Raw genomic sequence first — 18,044 nt, 5'->3', positions numbered from 1 at the left:
ATTTGACGTTTTGTTATTTTTTCCGTATCTAACATGTTTGTCAAACTGGAAACGTCAATGGAGAAGGAATCATTGTTTGTGTTCCATTTTACACCTAATACCGTTAAGTCTTCCGTGCTCACCTGTTCGAACATATGGCTTCCATCTTCCCAATTTTGGGTTTCCCACATTTCTCTAAGTTCTTGAGAGTTTGTTTCCCATTTACGAAACTTCATTCCCGCTTCTTTCATTAGGGCGGAGCTAAGTACTGAGTTTTTAATGCTATTTCTACATTGTCATCCCCTGTCATAAGACCGTCTACGTATAGATCCTTGTTAATTTTTTCTCTGACATTTTCGTCAACGTCCCTTGACTCTTGCGCGTGATATTTTATGGTGCAAGACAAAAGAAACGGACTAGATGTTACGCCAAACGGCACGCGGGTCATTCGTAGGGTTACAAACTCATCTTTAATTGGTTTCCCATCCTTTTCCTTTACCCATAAGAACCTAACAGAATCTTTGTCTGGTTAGTCTAAAGCTATTTGTAAAAAGGCTCCTTCTATGTCAGATACTACGGCGATTTTATTGTTTCGAAATCGAAGTAGAAGCATTAATAGATCAGGGTTTAGATTGGGACCTGGGGACAGGCAGTGGTTTAAGGATGGGGCGCCGTACGCGTGGGAGGATGCGTCAAACACTACGCGAAGTTTTGTAGTAACGGCGTTATCTCTTATGACCCCTTGATGTGGAATATAATAAGTGCCAGGTGGTTTTTTTTTCTAGCTGCTCTAAGGGCACAATTTCGGCTATTCCTTTTTCTAGCTGGTCATTTATGACTTTCTTATATTCCTCGTAATATTTTGGATCTTTTTCGAATCTATTAACTAGGGTCCTCATTCTTTTTTCCGCGGCCCCTTTGTTATCGGGTAGTATGTCTTTACTGGTATTCCAGGGGAATTTTACCCTGTACCTTTCCCCGTTATGACTGACGTCATCAAAGAACGTGGTGATAGTTCTATCCTTGCTATTTTCTTCTATTTCTTTTTTATCTATCCCTAATCCTTCCAAACTCCAAAACTTGCTAAGGGTTTCATTTAAACGTTTTAATCCTATTGACATGGTAGTGACTGAATTGCAAGTTAGGTTTTCATAGTTTTCCCGCCCTTGAATGCACCAACCCAAGGTCGTTTCTGTGGCTACAAAGGCTGGCCCGAATCTTTCTATTTTTCCAGTTACCAGTTCCCAATAGTAGTCAGCACCAATTAATAAATCGATGTCATTTTTAATTTGTTTGGGTTCTAATTTGTTCTCCCCATTTTTTGGAATTTTAAACCTTACTAAATCATTGTTTTGTTTAGAATTGTTAGGTTCATCCGCTAATTGTAGGTTTTTAGATTTCATAATACACTTAATTTGGTTATTATTAACGGAGTCGGTGCAGGCGTAGCAAACAAATGGGGTTTCTAAAGCTATTATTTTTAGGCTTTTTTCTGGATTTTCCCTGTTTTCTATTGTTAAGACTACCCTCCTAGCTCTTTTTTGAGTAGGTTCCTCCTCTCCAAAATGGTATACATCTACGTCTTTGTACCCCACAACTGGCAAATTTAATTTTCTTGAAAATTCCTCTTTAACAAATGTAATTTGACTACCCCCATCTAATAAACATTTAGCTAGTTCTACAATTTGTGGATTTTTGGGATCTCTAACTACAGCTATGGCTGTTTGTAGAAAAACCGTATTTCCCAATTTTTCTAGGGGGACTACGGCGGTGACCATCGGTCAGCTCTGATTATCTACTGCCGTTTTTTCGGCGTTTGCGGGGTTTTTCTCACAAATTGCGTAATTATGTTTTTCATTACATGCCCTGCAGTTTCTGAATACTGCCCAGCACTCGCTAGATTGGTGGGACTGTCTATAGCATTTAGAACAACGACCGCTATCCCTAATTAGCACCTTTTTCTCTGCTAATGTATGATTTGTGCAATTTCCGGTCTTGTGTGTGTCATTTTGACAGAATACACAGTATAGGCTTCCTACAATTTGTTCATTTTAATTTTTCTTAGCTCCAACGCTAAGCGCGGAAGCTGAGGGTTGATACCTAGTTTGAGACCTTCCCCCGTTCCTATTTTTTTCTTGAAAATTATTTTCAAATTTCTTATTGTTTTCCATTTTTCTGGAATTCTCGGTTTTTCCCGAAGTATTTTTTCTAGCGCCAAGCAAGCGAGCCATCTCCCTACTAACAGTTTGTTCTTTTAAGAACGCGATTATTTCATCGGCGTCTAGACTTTCCTGATTACCCACATAACCCTTTTTTACGCAAAATGCGGTTCTTATGTCATCTGGCATACACTCTAACAATGTGGGACAAAGAAATGATACGTGCGTGGCTATGTTTACGTTAAGAGCTTGTAAGCAACGTAGATTTTTCTGACAAGTATTTAACATGGATCTAAGTCCGTCTACGTCACTAGAGCTAGTTACGGGCTGAAGTTCCCTAAGTTTATTCATATGCATATGGATTGCGTAATCATTTCTTTCAAATCTTTCCTTAAGTAAATCTACAGCTATGTCGTACGAATCATCGCACTCAGTTAGTCCATCAATATGTTCAAAAGCTTCCCCTGCCAAAAAAGAGTTCAAGTATATAAACTTTTCTACCTTAGTAAGACAATTGTTGGCTTCTACGGTCGACTTAAATCGAGACCAAAAGGAATTCCACTTTGAATGGTCTCCCCGAAATATCGGGACGGTGTATGAAGGTAGTCTCATTTCCGATCCGTTGAGGCTTGTTGGATTGACATTTGAAACTCCAGCGTTTGGTTGAGCTGAAGTCAAGGTTGCTTGAGGCGAAGGCAAGATTGCCGGCGTTTGCAGGTTCGAATTTCCTGGTGGCAACGTTGGTAGTCCACTTGATGCCGTGTTCGGTTGCTGATTTTGCGGCGTGATGATCTGTAGACCTTGCGTCGGAGCGTTGGCTGTAGACGCAGAATAGTTGGATGCTCCTTGGCTTTGGAGGGCATTTTTCGCTTTCTGGATTATCCGGAGCGTTTTTGTTCGGATCTCAGAAATCTCCTCTCGGCATAGTATGGCCGCTTCGGTCTCCTTTTCCATCTCATCCTCGTCTTCGATGAGCGCTTCAACACGTGCGTCGATTTTGATTAAATCGTCCTCTTTTTCAGCTAATATTACTAAGCTGTCTTCATATTCTTCCACGGTTGTATTGGAATGTTTAATTAAATCTTTGATTAGATTAATTTTTCTTGTGGCCGCCGCCCGCGCGCTTTTCCGACTAGCTTTTGCTAGTTTTAAGTCTTTGTTTCCACCAGCCGCCGCGATGGTGTTATTTGCCGCCGCCGCGTTTGGATCATTTACTTTCGACATTTTATTTTATTTTTTTTGTTTTTATTAATTAATTTCACGTACGTTTTTATTATTTAAAGACGGTTAATCCCGGGTTTCGGCACCATGAAGAAAAGCTTCTATGACCGTGAAGAAGGCTCCTGCGTTTGGGATAATTTTCCTTAGCGCTTTTAATTTGGGAACTTATCTTCCGGTTAATTGTTTTTGGGAGAGCTAATTTTTCAGTTTATAATCGGACTGAAACAATTATAAACTGCTCACGTGAAATTATTGTCTAAGTATTTTTTAAGGTTCCTTATTTAGTTAAAGGATTGAAAACGAATTTTAGATATTTTTCCCACTATTTCGGGGCTAGGTTCTTTACCCGCGTCCTATCTTTTCGTAGTTCGAAATCGTTCTGATTATTTCTTTTTAGCCCTCTGACCATCTTTGTCAGAGGTTCACGCTCCTCAATTATTTGGGAACGCCTCTCCCAGGTTCATTGGAACCACCGTGAACTCTTTTTGAAAGGTTCTTTTCCATTTCAAAAGAGCTCTTCTTTAATCCGTTAATCCCTAGAACCTAGCCCTCGCTTTTTGGGTGATTTTATTTATTTTAGGTTCAGAGGTTAATACACTTTTGTAGGCTTAAATATATACAAGGTGACAAACGCGATATACACTGATTTTAAATACAATATAAATACAAATAATAAATGCACTAAAGTTCAAATTTTGACCGTAAATTATACGTTTTTCCACAGAAACAGACACTGGTACTGGCCCGAGCTCATGAACTCGCAGAATCGCAAACGAAAGGAATCGAGAGTGCATCAGGCACACATCATCATAACCAAAAACCTCTTTTCAATATCACCAAAGGTCCCAACAATCCTCGTACAACTCGTCCAGCCGTAACCTCAGCAGCTGTTGTATGTGGGTTGTGTGTAGGCAATTATCCGCATCCCCAAGGAAGGCAAGGGTGTCCCGCTTTTAATCAAGTATGCATGAAGTGCCAGAGAATTGGGCATTTTGCGAAATGTTGCAGATCAATGACAAGACAAGAATCACCAAATACCAATCAACCGAAGAAGCAGCCATTCCAAAATGTCAGAGGTGGTGGTAGAAATAAAAGAGGGAACAGAAACACAAGGGGTATAAGGTCTGTAACTGAAACACCGAGGGTTACAGGTGCCAACACAATACAGTCTGTTAGGGAGAGCTCATCATCACAACTATCCCTACAACCACCTAACGGAGAAGATTCGGATGAATCGTTTTTAACCGTAACATCAAATGCTATGCTTCCGGATAAACCAACGCCGAAAGTTACCATTCCAATTGGAAATAGCATCATCACATGGATTATCGATACGGTATCTTCAGTTAATATCCTTGATCAAGAAAGCTTTAATACAATCATTCCAAAACCAACCTTATCACCATACGAAAATGCTGTCTTTCCTTACTCGTCGAAAACACCATTAAAAAGCCTTGGAATGTTCACCGCCAACCTCAGCTTTTAGGATATTACTATATCTGCTCGGATTATCGTTGTACCGAATCAAGGATCGCATACGAAACCAATCCTCAGTTACCAAACCTGCGAAAGTCTTGGTTTAATCGTGATCGTCCATTCTATGTCCGAATCTACCAGAAGCGTTCTGACCAAATATCCTCACCTATTTAAAGGAATTGGACTCCTGAAAGGCAAAGTAATCAAGTTGCATATCAATCCATTGGTTACACCCATCGCACAAACGAATCGCAAAGTACCATTTCACCTCAGAGAAGCGTTAGATGCGGAACTCGATCGCTTAGAGAAGTTGGACATCATTGAACCATCTACAGGTCCAACTCCATGGATTTCACCATTGGTAATCGTGCCAAAACCGCAAAGAAATCCAAATGAGCCACCGCCCATAAGAGTATGTGTAGACATGCGAGCGCCAAATGCAGCTATAACCAGAGAGCGATACCCCTCTCCCACTATCGATGATATTGTAGCTACCTTAAACGGTTGCAATATATTCTCGAAGTTAGATCTCAGTAGTAGTGGATATCATCAGTTGGAATTGGATCCTGCCTCTCGCTATATCACAACATTTGCTTCACACCGAGGATTATATCGCTATAAAAGATTGACCTTTGGAATATCATCTGCATCAGAAGTGTTCCAAAATGCGATTCGTGAAGTCATCAGTGGTATTGACCATGCCATGAATCTCACAGACGATATTGTTGTGGGTGGTAAGAATCAAGCTGAACATGATGCAACTTTATCGGCCGTGTTATCTGCTCTATCTGAAAGTGGATTAACCCTGAATCCGGACAAATGCGATTTTAATAAATCGTCGATATCGTTTTACGGAATGATTCTGAGCGGACAAGGCCTGACCTTAGATCCTAGTAAGATCACAGCTGTCCAGAATATTGCGCCTCCGAAATCAGCGAAAGAGTTACGAAGTTTTCTGGGCATGGTTACGTTTTGCTCTCGATTTCTTCCACGATATGCTACCATCTCCGAACCACTAAGGAGATTAACCAAGAAAAATGCTATATTTGCTTGGGGGAATGAGCAAGAGGAAGCATTTGAACAGCTTAAACAAGAGCTAGTCTCAGCGAAAAGCCTTGCATTTTTTGACCCACTACTGCCTACAGAACTCTATACCGATGCAAGTCCAGTCGGTTTAGGTGCCATTTTGGTACAAGTGGACAAAGATCAGAAGCGTCGTGTCATAGCATACGCCAGTCATTCGTTGTCGTCAACTGTAGCCAAATATTCCCAAATAGAAAAGGAAGCTTTGGGAGTTGTATGGGGTTGTGAAAGATTCCACGTATACCTTTTTGGAAAGTCTTTTACGATCGTAACCGATCACAAACCCCTGGAGTTTGTGTTCAAATCCAAAAATCCACATTCTCCTGCACGAATAGAACGACGGAGACTGCGCTTACAGCGATATTACATCACCAGGTATGAAAAGGGCATCAACAATCCAGCGGATTTCCTTTCCCGATCACCAAACCATCTACAAGCGCAACCTCGCGAAGATGAAAGCAAAGAAGAATTATACGCTTTACACGCGCTACAAAGAGCTATACCAAAAGCTATGACAATGGACCAAATAGAACAAGCCACCAAAGAAGATCCAGTCTTACAAGAAGCAATGAGACTACTTTCTTTTAAGAAATGGCCAATCAAAAACAATAATACCTCTCCGCAGAATGAACTTTCGTTACTACAAGCAGTCAAATACGAACTATCGGTTGTGCATAACATCCTTATGCGAGGATCGAGAATCGTTGTTCCTTCCTCACTTCGTGCATTAGCCATCGACCTTGCTCACGAAGGGCATCAAGGGACAACTAAGATCAAACAATTACTTCGTTCCAAACTCTGGTTTCCCCATTTGGATGAAATGGTGGAAAGAGTAATTAAAAATTGTCTACCCTGCCAAACAACGGGATTACCCAGCGAACGAAATCCAATCGTACCTTCGCCACTACCGGAATATCCATGGCATTCCATATCTGTAGATTTTGCTGGCCCCTTACCTACCAATGACTATCTATTAGTTTTGGTGGATGATTTCTCACGTTTCCCTCTAGTGGAAATCGTAAGGTCAACGGCAGGAGATAGAGTTATCCCAATCATCAAGAAGTTGTTTTGCACATTTGGTATTCCACGGATAGTCCGTTCAGACAACGGTCCGCCTTTTAACGGGAGCGACTTTGCCGCATTCGCCACAGAAATGGGTTTCGAACACCGTCGAGTAACACCCCTATGGCCGCAAGCTAACGGACTAGTTGAAAGACTAAATCGAACGCTCAAGAAATCTCTACAAACATCTGCGGTTGAACAAGTAGATTGGAGAGACGCGCTTCACCAATTTCTACTGAACTATCGATCTACTCCCCATTCGTCAACGAAATTGTCTCCAGCAAGTATTCTCTTTGGTAGAGATATCTATTGTAAGCTACCACAAGTACACATGAATTATCCCCAGGACAAAGCTATGATCAAAATACAACTTAATGACGCACATGCGAAATCCAGAATGAAGATAAACGCTGATCGTCGTTTGCGTCATACATCTCAACATTTCAATCTGGGAGATCAAGTTCTAGTTCAAACGAAAAGACAAAATAAGCTTACTCCAGTCTTTGCTGCTGACCCTTTAGTAGTCGTAAAAATAAAGGGTTCGATGATAACTGCTGAAAATGATCACCGATCAGTAACCAGAAACCAAAGTTTTTTCAAACAATTTCATGGATCTAAAATACACGAATGGAAAGAATATAACAAAGAAGATCTAGATGATGTGGTACCTCCGCCAATTGTAGGAATTCCTATTTCACCAATCCCACCTATGGCCGAATTGCCAGAAGCACCTGCTGAACTTCACAGGGAAGAGCAACCTGCAAGAGAACGCAGATATCCTCAAAGACAACGCCGTCGATTCTTAATTGACGAAATGCAATTGAACTTTACCTTAAAGGGATAGAATCGGATTTATCTGAGTTGGTCAAACTAACATTGGTTTTCTATAAATTAACCACCCCTAAAAACATGGGAGTCAGTAGAAATCGCGAGAAACATTTATTAATTAAAATAAACGTGAATAAAAATTAAAATTTTGAACGCCAGATTTAAAATCGGCCACCATTTTCAACCCATTACCTACGTAGGTCAAGTTCGGCATCTGATTGGTTGCTAGTAGTTGGAATGAAAACTGTCGTTTTAGGAGTAAAAAGTAGGAGGAACGAGAATCTAGGTCAGCTTGCCTGGTGAATCGTCGTCTGCTTATATGCTTAAGAATGTCAGACGAGAAAGTATTTCTGATCATTTCGGTCCTGAATCTGAGGATGAAAGTTCGAACTCTGATTCTTTGGATTCAGAAAATTCGGAACAATTTATAATAAACGAATCTGAGGGTAGTTCTTCTGAAGTAGAAGAATTTGGTGCGCAGTCATACCATTTCGAGCCTCTGTCACTCCCGTCAATCTGTATCATACTGCGCTCACAGAATGAATCCCCCAACCAGTAGGAAAAACACTACGGAACCTAAGAGACTTATGAAGTCGAAATTGGTAGAGACAAACTAGTAACGTTTTTCGGTGGTTCGACTCTGTATCACCAGGTGTCCTCATGATCGCAAAACAATAGCATTTTGGATCTTTAAATCGTAATTTAAAAATCATTAATTAAACTAAAATATAAAAACATATATATTTTCAGAATCCTTATTTGTCTATCTATCGAAATAAATTAACCTTATAGGGATTTATTGCAATGAAATTAAAAGAAAGTATCCCTTTAATGTTACAAATTTTGTTCTTTGATAATATTGCTATTTTTGTATAACATTGTTTAAGAATTAATCTATGTTATATCAAAAATTTGAAAAAGGGGAGGAATGTAGAATCTACCAGTTGTGGATTTAAATGTACCGCGTAAAAGTTAAAATGTTATCACTAGTGCCATCTATAAAAGATATGCGACAGTATAGATGGAATGTAATGTAAACTATGAGGTGTGTAAAGATTCAGAGAAAATAAAGATGGCGAACGAGAAAGACGTATTATTTTGATCCCACCAAGAACCCTAAATCATTACAAAAGCTTTTCCCCGCTTTAAAGCAATGGTGTCAGACCTTACCCCGAGGTTGCCCTTGATATATCTCCAGAGGTGGATTAGGGGAAGTAGCTTTTGGGGCACGGCCACGGCCCCCCATCGGGCGATTTACCGCTTTGAGCTTAGTGGTAGTGGCAGACCCAGTCTGCACAGGCTTGGATGGTTTTTTGGTTGAAGCCAAACGTCCATCGCGGGGCAAGTTAGCAGCAGAAACAAATGCGGTAGCACCAGGAAACCGAGCAGGAGGGACAGTAAAGTTGGTGCACAATCGTGGAGATCGGTGATGGGTGGTGACGTCTGCAAAGGACTGTGGAGCACTTCGTTCTAATTTCTCACGCTCCAAGGCAGCGACCTTGGTTTCTATAGTGTCAATACGTGCAAGAAGAGATGCATTGAATACTTCAGCGGCTTCCAATTTTGCGATGATACGATCCAAAACAGAGTTTGGGTCCCGAGTAAGACTATCAGCTTTCAAAAAATGGTTCAATGCATCATGTATAGCATTTAGTGGAACAGGCGTTGAGGGATCGCACTCCGACTCCATTAAGTGACTATCTGCACCAACACTGGTGTTACCAGTGGATCTGTGGGTGACTCGATTTTGAGATTTACAAGCAGTACAAGTTAGAGTTTTGTCCGAGTGACATTTTTGATGAGCCCGTCTGCCGCAACCAGCGGAGCAAACAACAACCGTTGTTTCCCGAAAAAAAAGCCGAACAGATAACGCAAGTATCCTTAGAATGAGCCAATGGCTAAGCAACAATGAGCTCAAAAATCTAGAATTTTGATAGGTCTCAAATACAGTTATAGGAATAAACCCAGTCATGAGTCCGGCGGAACAAACGACACGAGCTTATCAATATGGCAAACCGGTGCCAGTAGAATCAAACTAAAGACTTCGAATACACGAGAAATAGTACAAATAATTGGGAATTAAGTTTAATTACCGGAAACGGAAGTTGTTAGATGTCCTTAGGTATATAAAACCGGAGACAGAAAGATCCAGGAACCGATAAACGAGAACATAAACCGGAGCGCATATGAAGCGTCTAACTTAGATCGAACGCGTCGTAAACTATAGTATAATATTGAATTGAATTGAATTGAATTGAAAAGTTGTTTAATGTGTATAAAAAGAATCATACAAAGATTCACGAGAATATACACTTAGTGAAAACATCATGGCAAAATCGCAAAAATATTACATATGTACAAGACGTTTAACTCGATAAATTAACAGTTTCATTATAAATTATGTATTTGCTTAATACTGACAGAGAATATGTCAAACTTTCCTTTTAGAAGATTGCAAGATCTTTGCATCCTGTTAATAGGTATTAGGCTTGAGCTGTTTACATAAAATGTATCAGGGTTGATTCGCAAAAGTCGGGGAACATTAAAATTTAATTTTTCTAGTAGGGACGGTATTGGCATAAAATTATGTAACAATTTGAAAACAAATTTGAAATCAGTGAGTAAACAGAGACTTTTTATAGTAGGGAGTCCAAGGAGATTAAGGATACCTTCATAGTTATAGTCTAAATTTTTAAGATAATTTCTAAAACAATACTCGACAAATTTTTTTTGAACTCCCTCTATTTTAGCGAGAAGGTAGGCGCTACAACCCCCCCAAGCAATCCAGCCAAATGTTAGTCTCGACCTGACCAGACTTAGAAATAGAAGCCGAAAATGCGAAAGAGAATGCAATTTCTTAGTTAATTTGTATGAAACCGCTAGTGTTCGCCGGCAACGGTTGACACAGAAGTGAATATGTTCATAAAAATAAAGTCGGTGGTCAAACTGTACGCCCAGATCTTTAATAAGATCTTTTCGAGGTACTTTGTTAGAATCGATGACGTAATTCGTGATCACTCTTCGGCAAATGCGTCTCGTGTAGGTCACATGGACTGATTTGACTGGATTTATGGGTAAGTTATTCTTAGAGCACCAAAGGGCTAACGAATCAAGGTCCTGTTGCAATAGTGCACTATCAGATTTACAATTTATACTCTTGCATATTTTATTATCATCGGCGAATTGGAAAAGCTTGGAATGATGTACGGCAAATTGCAAATCAAAAATGTAAACATTGAATAGAAGTGGGCCCAATGATGACCCTTGGGGAACTCCACATTGGACGGGATATATCACATTTGTTAGTTCACCGTTGCATTTTATCACATTGACCCGAGAGCCCAAGTAGTCTACTACCCAGGATAAAAGATTGCCACCCATACCCAGAGCTTTTAGCTTGTCTCTTAAGAACCGATGGGAAACCCTATCAAATGCTTTCGCCAAATCCAGATAAACTGCATCGACCTGCCCTCTATTTATTACCTCAGGAGCCACCATATCCATAAAGGAAGCGTGATTGGTGTCAACGCTCTTTCCCGTTGAAAAGCCATGCTGGCATTCGTTGGGAAGGAACTCGAACCAACCCCGTATAAATTTATGCATTATCATATCAAAAATCTTCGCCAAGACGCTTAAAAGGGAAATAGGACGGTAATTCTTGGGATCTGTAGACGATCCATTTTTGAAAATGGGCACCACTACAGCTGTTTTCCAGAGGCTAGGGAAGCAATGCTGCTGTATTGACAGATTAAAGATATGTTCCAGTAGGGGTAAAAGGACATCCGCACATCCCTTGATAATGAACGCGGGAATACCATCAACCCCCGTCGAAAACTTGTTTGGCAGGCGTTTTATGGCCCAAAAGATGTCAGACTGGGTTATAATCTGGTTTACGTAACTCTGAGCAGCAATGCCATGGGAGTCAAGGGAATAGGTCTCGTTCTGGTCAGTGTTGTCTACGGAAACCTTGGAAAATAGGTCTCTGAAGCAACCAGCCAGTTTAGTCGGTTCAGAAACGAGCCGTTTGTCTATATTGAGCGTAATAGTAGAGCTAAAGTCCTTGAGGTTTCCATTGACAAAACGCCAGAATTGTTTAGGGTGGGCTAATGCGTTTTCGCAAATCTGTTCTGTTAAAGATTTTCTGTCACGAGCTACCAAACGCTTGACAATGGCCCTGCTCTTACGAAATGCAACAGCATCCTGCAATAACCCAGTGCGAAGCTTTTTCCCATAAAGGTATTTTTTATTTTTTATTGCCCGTTGTAGTTCTAATGAGTACCAGTGGGGAAATTTTCCTCCACCAGGTCGACCACGTTCAGGTATACACGTGGACATGGCAGAGCATATACGGTCCGTTATATACTTAACGCAAGACTCCACATCATCAGATCCCAGAATTGGTGTCCAATCCGTATTGTACAGCGAATTATAAAGTCGAAAATAATCTCCTTTCCTATAATTAAAGACGGGGCTGATAGATGGTAAAGTAGTGCCAAAGGTATCGGTATGTTTCAGGCAAAAGGGCGGGTGATAAGGGTCAATCTGGACGAAAGGATCTTCAAGATCAATAATTTCTATACCGTTTATATTTGTAAGGCATAAATCTAGTAAATTTTTGTTTTCTGGACACTTATTGATTTGGTGTAAATTTAAGCTATAGCATATTTCAAAGACGTGGGCTGCTTTATGTTTAACAGGGGAGGTGCAACCGTGATCGCCAAGTATCTCCCAGTTAATCCCTGGAAGATTGAAATCGCCGAGTAGCAGAATGTCGCAATCAGTATTCAGGGTAGCCGCAAGTAAGCAATCTTTGTAATTTTTATATTGTAAATCATCATTAGATGGGCGAAAGTAACAATTTCCCAATATAATTGAGCGCGAATTGTCAAGATTAATTTCCAGAAACACACATTCTGGAGTTCCTTCAAAGTCTTGACGTCTGCAATGCGACAACGATTTCTTAATGGCGATCAAAGTCCCTCCTCCCCGGACATTTTTAAATAATGGATCAGGGCGATCAGCCCGAAAAACCTGGTAAGTAGAAGGAAAATAGTCACGAGTGAAATTAGTGTTATTTAACCACGTCTCTGTTAGGCAGATGACGTCTAAATCCTGGGCTATAATATTATTTAAAAATTCTTTTGATTTGGTACGGAGACCACGAACATTTTGATAGGCTATAGATATTTGGATCATTAAGTGTTAGTTGGTACAGTAGTCAGATCATCGTCTTCGGTGGTAGAACAGAACTCCGATGCGTGTTTATGAGCGTCCTGTGGTTCACCATGAAAGTCAGTAATGATGCAGTCTAATGGCCAGATTGATAAATCAGATAATTTATCAAATTCGCTAGCATCCGTGCAAGAGACATAAAATGATGAATGATTCGCCCCCGGATGTTTGGGCTTTAGTCGGATACATAGAGCTGAATTGATACCCGATTCTTCCGCCAGGGCTTAAATTAAAGTATAATCTTAATTAAATTAAAGTATAATCTTAATTAAATTAAAGAATAATCTTAATTAAATTAAAGTATAATCTTAATTAAATTAAAGTATAATCTTAATTAAATTAAAGTATAATCTTAATTAAATTAAAGTATAATCTTAATTAAATTAAAGTATAATCTTAATTAAATTAAAGTATAATCTTAATTAAATTAAAGTATAATCTTAATTAATTTAAAGTATAATCTTAATTAAATTAAAGTATAATCTTAATTAAATTAAAGTATAATCTTAATTAAATTAAAGTATAATATTTATTAAATTAAAGTATAATATTAATTAATCTACAGTAAATTCCTCAATTAACTTACTTGAACATCATTGTTTATAATTATCATTAATCTCACTCGTGAATATATATTTATTTTAATCTTAATTAAATTACGGAATAATATATATTGAACTATTGTAACTTCCTCAATCGGTTAATTTTAAACTTAATTAAACTACATCATTATTTACAAAGATATCATTAATCTCACTTGCGAACGTGGACTGCTCGCTTAAGCAGACGAGTTTTCAAGAGACGATATCATTGGTTAACTCATGGTGAACTTTGCCTGCTAATTTGTTTCTCTCTACATTCAAGACTGATAAGGTTTTAGGAAAAGAACTCTAAGCTTCAGACGTGACTTTGAGGCCGACTTAACGTCATATTAACGTGGCAGTGGGCGATTATTTAATTTCTCTCTCTTAGCGCGAAACGCGGCAAGACTCGAGATGGATTTGTCTCTCCCTGCTCCTATCTTATAAAAGCAATGGGCTCTATAGAGCTATTTCAGTGGGGGAAAAATTTCGTCTGCTACGAAAATTGGGCCTGCCTTTGGCGGACCAGGGCGGCCATTTTGTGCAGATTTTCTCTATGGGCAAATAGCATTGGTGACGTAGCCATTACCCCCTCTGAAATAGCTCTATAAGAATTCGGTGGCGCAGGCGTAGCGTGCCGGTTTTTCGAACCGTAGCGTTAACGTTGGTATGTTTGAGTAAAGAGGGTTTGAAATGGAGTAAATATGGCTTTGAAATGGGGTATATAGGGCTTTGAAATAAGTAAATAGGGCTTTGAAATGGAGTAAAAAGGACTTTGAAATGGAGTAAATAGGGCTTTGAAATGGAGTAAATAGGGCTTTGAAACGGAGTAAATAGGGCTTTGAAACGGGGTAAAAGGGCTTTGAAATGGAGTAAATAGGGCTTTGAAATGGAGTAAATAGGGCTTTGAAATGGAGTAAATAGGGCTTTGAAATGGAGTAAATAGGGCTTTGACATGGAGTAAATAGCGACTTGAAATGGTGTAATAATGAGTTTTTTTTACACCTTAAATGTGGTGCTAACTATAGAAAAAATATTTAACACCTTTTTCTTTTCATTTGGTATAGTCATGTGACACACGTGGCGTAATTTTGCCTACGTTTAAGACCATTAATCTAAGTAGTAATATTAGAGTCCAACAAATTTCCCGAGAAAGATGTTAAAAATCATTATAAATGGTACATATATGACTAATATTTCCTTAAAACGGTGCATATATGCCTAATATTTGCTTAAAACTTGCAAATAATATTTGTAAATGGCGTGAATTTATCATAAAAATGGTATTGAAGTACACCATATTATTTTTTACAGTGCACTGTAAAAAACAATGGTGCATTTTTACACCATATATGCTGTTTTTTTCGGTGCCAAAAATGACACCATTTATGGTGTACTTTAACACCATTATTATGATAAATTCACGCCATTTGAAAATATTATTTGCAAGTATTAAGAAAATAGTAGGCATATACGCACCATTTATAGTGCTTTTTAACATCTTCTTGGGGAAATCTGTTGGACTCTAATAATACTACTTAGTTTAATGGTCATAAAAGTAGGCAAAATTACGCCACTTATTTCACATAACTATACCAAATGAAGTGAAAAAGGTGTTAAGTATTTTTTCTATATTTAGCATCACATTTAAGGTGTAAAACAAACTCATTATTACACCATTTCAAGTCCCTATTTACTCCATTTCAAAGCCCTTTTTACTCCATTTCAAAGCCCTATTTACTGCATTTCAAAGCCCTATTTACTCCATTTCAAACACCCTATTTACTCCATTTCAAAGTCAAACACCCTATTAACTCCATTTCAAGTCCCCGTTTAAGCCATTTCAAGTTGATTTTACTAAGGTAATTAACATAGTGTCTTCCATTCGGCTGAAAAACCCCGCAATTTGGCGGATTTTGGATTCGGTATATTATGATTAAAGGTTCCCAATGGAAATATAGTATCTCTCGGGAACACGAAGATTCTATACACGCGCTAATCTGATTATCTAATGAAGATTGAGTGGTTAGGTAAAATGAGCAATAATTCCTTGTGTTTTTTTAAATATTAACCAAAATTTAGAGTTTAGAAGAACGGAATATTTTCAAATCGGAGAAATGTACCTTGATAAAGCGGTTCGCAAATTGTTATTTTTAAGTCATATGCATTATGAAGTTTGAACATAGAATGAGTACAAAAAACAATTTTCTAAAGTAATATAGTGCCTATAAAAACTATATTTCATAGTAAAAATATGAGTAAAAATTTCATTTTTAAACGCTTTCATAATAGAAAAGCCTTCAACGTGCATATACACAATAGGAAAGATAGTGAAGTCCCACTGAACACGACAATCATGATTCCAGTAAATGGGGTGATATGGGGTAAGTAAGGACTTGAAATGGGGTAAATAGAGGTTTGCAATGGTGTAAATAGGGGTTTGAAGTGGTGTAAATAGGATTTTACAATGGTGTAAATAGGGGTTTGAAATTATGTAAAAAGGGGCTTGAAATGGGGTAAAAAGGGGCTTGAAATGGGGTAAATAGGGTTTGAAATGGGGTAAATAGGGTTTGAAATGGTGTAAATAGGGGTTTGAAAAATGGTGTAAATAGGGGTTTGAATTGATGTAAATACAGGTTTGAAATGGAGTAAATAAGGACTTGAAATGGGGTAAATAGGGGTTTTGCAAATGTGTAAATAAGGCTTGAAATGGGGTATATATATATTCTTGAAATGGGGTTAATAAAGACTTAAAATGGGGTAAATAAAGACTTGAAATGGGGTAAATATATACTTGAAATGGGGTAAATATGGACTGGAAATGAGGTAAATAGGGGTTTGCAATAGTGTAAATAGGGGTTTGCAATTGTGTAAATAGGGGCTTGAAATGAGGTAAATAGGGGCTTGAAATGAGGTAAATAAGGACTTGAAATGAGGTAAATAGGGGTTTTGCAATGGTGTAAATATAGACTTGAAATGGGGTAAATATAGACTTGAAATGGGGTAAATATAGACTTGAAATGGGGTAAATAAGGACTTGAAATGAGGTAAATAGGGGTTTTGCAATGGTGTAAATATAGACTTGAAATGGGGTAAATATAGACTTGAAATGGGGTAAATAAAGATTTAAAATGGGGTAAATAAAGACTTGAAATGGGGTAAATATATACTTGAAATGGGGTAAATATGGACTTGAAATGAGGTAAATAGGGGTTTGCAATAGTGTAAATAGGGGTTTGCAATAGTGTAAATAGGGGTTTGCAATGGTGTAAATAGGGGCTTGAAATGAGGTAAATAGGGGCTTGAAATGAGGTAAATAAGGACTTGAAATGAGGTAAATAGGGGTTTTGCAATGGTGTAAATATAGACTTGAAATGGGGTAAATATAGACTTGAAATGGGGTAAATAAGGACTTGAAATGAGGTAAATAGGGGTTTGCAATGGTGTAAATAGGGGTTTGCAATGGTGTAAACAGGGGCTTGAAATGAGATAAATAGGGGCTTGAAATGGGGTAAATAAGGACTTGAAATGAGGTAAATAGGGGTTTTGCAATGGTGTAAATATAGACTTGAAATGGGGTTAATATATACTTGAAATGGGGTAAATATAAACTTGAAATGGGGTAAATATGGACTTGAAATGAGGTAAATAGGGGTTTGCAATGGTGTAAATAGGGGTTTGCAATGGTGTAAATAGGGGCTTGAAATGAGGTAAATAGGGGCTTGAAATGAGGTAAGTAAGGACTTGAAATGAGGTAAATAGGGGTTTTGCAATGGTGTAAATATAGACTTGAAATGGGGTTAATATATACTTGAAATGGGGTAAATATAAACTTGAAATGGGGTAAATATGGACTTGAAATGAGGTAAATAGGGGTTTACAATGGTGTAAATAGGGGCTTGAAATGAGGTAAATAGGGGCTTGAAATGAGGTAAGTAAGGACTTGAAATGAGGTAAATAGGGGTTTTGCAATGGTGTAAATATAGACTTGAAATGGGGTAAATATAGACTTGAAATGGGGTAAATAAGGACTTGAAAAGAGGTAAATAGGGGTTTTGCAATGGTGTAAATATAGACTTGAAATGGGGTAAATATAGACTTGAAATGGGGTAAATATGGACTTGAAATGAGGTAAATAGGGGTTTGCAATGGTGTAAATAGGGGTTTTTCGTCTAAATAGAAGGTGTAAAAAAGGGCTGAAAAAACCTCATCCTCGAAAAGGTGCGCAATTGATATAAAATAACACCTTCGCAAGGCCCATATAAAAGATGTTGAAATGATGTGAAAATGGAGTTATGCACTCTAAACTAAGGTACCTGAACAGTGTTGTAGTGGTGTAAAATTAATTCTGCACTATTTGTACACCTTAGCAAGGTGAAATGGTATGAAAATAGTGCGATATTTTATTAACACCATTAGCGAA

General features: G+C 38.3%; 2 protein-coding genes across 2 annotated transcripts; both read right to left on the bottom strand.

The window, feature by feature from the left end:
- Positions 1-229: 229 nt before the first annotated feature.
- On the bottom strand, positions 230-1,757 carry LOC149703745 (uncharacterized). The gene is made up of 2 exons (XM_089867173.1): positions 745-1,757; positions 230-395 (listed from the first exon to the last, which is right to left on the bottom strand). Exons 1-2 carry the CDS (start codon positions 1,755-1,757, stop codon positions 230-232), a joined length of 1,179 nt encoding a protein of 392 aa, XP_089723299.1.
- A 260-nt stretch (positions 1,758-2,017) lies between these two features.
- On the bottom strand, positions 2,018-4,856 carry LOC149703744 (uncharacterized). The gene is made up of 2 exons (XM_089866991.1): positions 4,755-4,856; positions 2,018-3,481 (listed from the first exon to the last, which is right to left on the bottom strand). The coding sequence occupies exon 2, from the start codon at positions 3,360-3,362 to the stop codon at positions 2,031-2,033; it is 1,332 nt and encodes a 443-aa protein (XP_089723117.1). The 5' UTR covers positions 3,363-3,481; positions 4,755-4,856; the 3' UTR covers positions 2,018-2,030.
- Positions 4,857-18,044: the final 13,188 nt, after the last annotated feature.

The sequence above is a fragment of the Phalangium opilio genome, unplaced genomic scaffold (assembly GCF_054372755.1).
Source record: "Phalangium opilio isolate 3A_F unplaced genomic scaffold, DU_Popi_V2 ptg000017l_1, whole genome shotgun sequence".
In the NCBI taxonomy this organism is placed as follows: Eukaryota; Metazoa; Arthropoda; class Arachnida; order Opiliones; family Phalangiidae; genus Phalangium; species Phalangium opilio.
The sequence above is the reverse complement of the archived record's forward strand: the minus strand, read 5'-3'. Positions and strand labels throughout refer to the sequence as shown.

What these genes read in the sequence shown, in the direction of transcription:
- LOC149703745 (XM_089867173.1), bottom strand. Translation starts at nt 1,757, where the DNA reads ATGGTCACCGCCGTAGTCCCCCTAGAAAAATTGGGAAATACGGTTTTT. An exon ending in CTAGAAAAAAAAACCACCTG is followed by an intron (nt 396 to 744) that starts GCACTTATTATA and finishes CGTAACATCTAG; the next exon opens with TCCGTTTCTTTTGTCTTGCA.
- LOC149703744 (XM_089866991.1), bottom strand. Translation starts at nt 3,362, where the DNA reads ATGTCGAAAGTAAATGATCCAAACGCGGCGGCGGCAAATAACACCATC.